The 2376-nt window shown below is 45.3% G+C and overlaps 1 protein-coding gene across 1 annotated transcript in view; it reads left to right on the top strand.

The window, feature by feature from the left end:
- The first annotated feature begins 245 nt into the window (after window positions 1–245).
- Window positions 246–2376, top strand: part of LOC138866694 (uncharacterized) — a 2333-nt gene continuing 202 nt past the window's right edge. The window contains exons 1-3 of the mRNA XM_070139886.1: window positions 246–324; window positions 1268–1507; window positions 1591–2376. The exon at window positions 1591–2376 is cut by the window's right edge and continues 202 nt beyond it. Of these exons, the coding sequence (XP_069995987.1) occupies window positions 246–324; window positions 1268–1507; window positions 1591–2285 (1014 nt within the window). The 3' untranslated portion in view covers window positions 2286–2376. The remainder of the gene's footprint in view (window positions 325–1267; window positions 1508–1590) is intronic.

The following is a 2376-nucleotide window of genomic DNA, read 5'->3' as shown; positions in this document are numbered from 1 at the left end:
GCCTCGTTGGGCCATTATATTCCACAATTGGCCTCCGGATGAGAACAGTGGTAACGTGTCGGCCTCTCATCCAAGAGCGCGGTTCAGCTTCGCGTATCTGGCTTATCCTTATCCTTATCGTTGTCGCGGCAGGCTCCCCTCAGAGATGTAGTCCTGACGATGTTCATCTTCGCAAAGCTAATTTATCTTTATCTCTTCCGATTAAAGTCGGCAGTTCGTGCAGGGGATCAGCGAATATACGCAGGATGAGCAAAATTCTGAGCCAGCCATGTGAAGGCTGCTCCCGAAAGTCCTTGGGCTGCATTCACACCAAGGTGGCATGTTGCACGTGACACGCCATATGAAAAGGAACATCCGGAAATATACAAAAAAAAAAAAAAAATCACACAGAAGTGGCTTGCAACTTCTGTGAGAAAGGTTTCATATATTTCCGGATGTTTCTTTTCGAATAGCATGCGACATTCCGCCTTGGTGCAAAAGCTAATGTACTTATATCTAATTTACTATCAGCGTTGTATATTGTGAATGTGATAAGAAAATTGTATTTTAAACACAAATTTCAATATGAAAATTATTTTCGAGATCAAATGTGGTTAGAAAGAAGCTTTATGCACGGCGTTAAGTTTATTTCATATTATCAAGGAAAGGAGGTTAAAATACCGAAAAGAATCATATAACAGCAAGTATCATTTGCAACAACTGGTCCCGAGGTCGCTTCAAATTCTTGGGCAATTGCAATAAATAAGGTAGACAAAAATATCGCGTGAAGATAAAGGAAAGAATATCGACAAAAACTTTTATAAATATCCTTGCTGTTTTTTTCTCTTCTTTTAGGATCTACAAACTTCTGTTGTAGAGAAAGTAAAACAAAAAGAATTGAATAAAAGTTTTTTTTTTTGTGGTGAGTTATTCATGACAGTGAGAATATATATGCATATACATACAGTTTTTTGTTTGTTTGTTTTTTGAGATGGTACGTTATACATAACAGTGAGGCTATAAATGCATATATACATACATACATACATACATATATAAATATATATATATATATACATATATAGCTTCGCACGCACATACGCAGGCAGGCACACACATACACGTACACACTTGAATTCATACAATCACAGACTTTCACGTATGATTGTATAAACATAAATTATCACTCACACAGATGAATATATCTACATGACAATATGCTGATTTAGTTATAATATTCATACATTTCCATACATGAATATTCATCTACCTATGATTCTCTCCTCAGTCACATCGATTGCTGTACAGAAACACGCTACGTGCGTGCGCGACCCTACGAATACTTATGAAAGCCCTCCAAGTGAACCGCAAGTCGCCCTTTCACTCTACTCAGCCTTGTTGTCACGCATCTTCTTCCCACCGGGCGTGGCCACCGTCTACCTGGAGCATAGATTCCCGCCATTAAGGAGCCCGAAGCACCAGAAGCGACTCATTTACATGGGTCTTATTCTGGTAGGCTATGAATCCCGTAAAAATATTTATTGATATTAATTTCTTCACTATCCCCGAAAATTTATTTACATTTCATTTGGTCATTCTAACGCGTCGGAGTCGCGCTGGGCTCCGTCCATCCCCCGGTATATGGCCATCACCCACAGCCCGCTTACGGTCACCATGCGCCTGCTTACGGTCATCATGCGCCTGCTTACGGTCACCAGCCTGCCTACGAGCGCGGTTACTGCGAACCAAGTGTCGCCCCCGCCTGCGCTGCCAACTCCACTCTCTCCTACTGCTTGGAAGACGCTGAGTACCCCGAGTACGAGATCAAGGCTGCCATCACTGCCGATCACCTCTTCGCCAAGAAGTACGCTGACGTCGCCGACCAGTCTGCTGACGACCTGGTAGACATGATTACCAAGGACCAGGAGGAGGCCTTCGACTACTCTTACTACACTGGGGCCTCCACTGGGGACTCTCCTTACGATGCCACCCACTGGGCTGGTCCTGAGGGTTACATCTGTCCCTCCGAAGTGGTGTATGCCATGCCCAAACGTGCCCAGAATGTGGAAGGCAAGTGGCGCGTCATTGTCAACGACGTGCACTATTACAGCCAGACTGCCCGCCTCGAAACCTGTCTCTTCCCAGAGGCTGCTTGCCGCGCCCTTGCTCCTTGCTACCAGAGCCACTGCACCCAGAAGTCAGTGTACCACCGACTACTCTCCTACGATCCGTGCGACCCCTACAAGGGTCTCTTCATCGACATCTACAAGATGCCCTCGGCCTGCTCCTGCCATCTTCCCGCCTAATGCGCCACTACGACGCTGCTCAACGGATCGCCACTCTTCACACACCAACACCTAACACTCTATGGCCACAACCCCTGCAAGGCCGCCCCTT

Source organism: Penaeus vannamei, chromosome 26 (genome assembly GCF_042767895.1).
Source record: "Penaeus vannamei isolate JL-2024 chromosome 26, ASM4276789v1, whole genome shotgun sequence".
NCBI lineage: Eukaryota > Metazoa > Arthropoda > Malacostraca > Decapoda > Penaeidae > Penaeus > Penaeus vannamei.
This window is presented reverse-complemented; position numbering and strand designations above follow the sequence as displayed.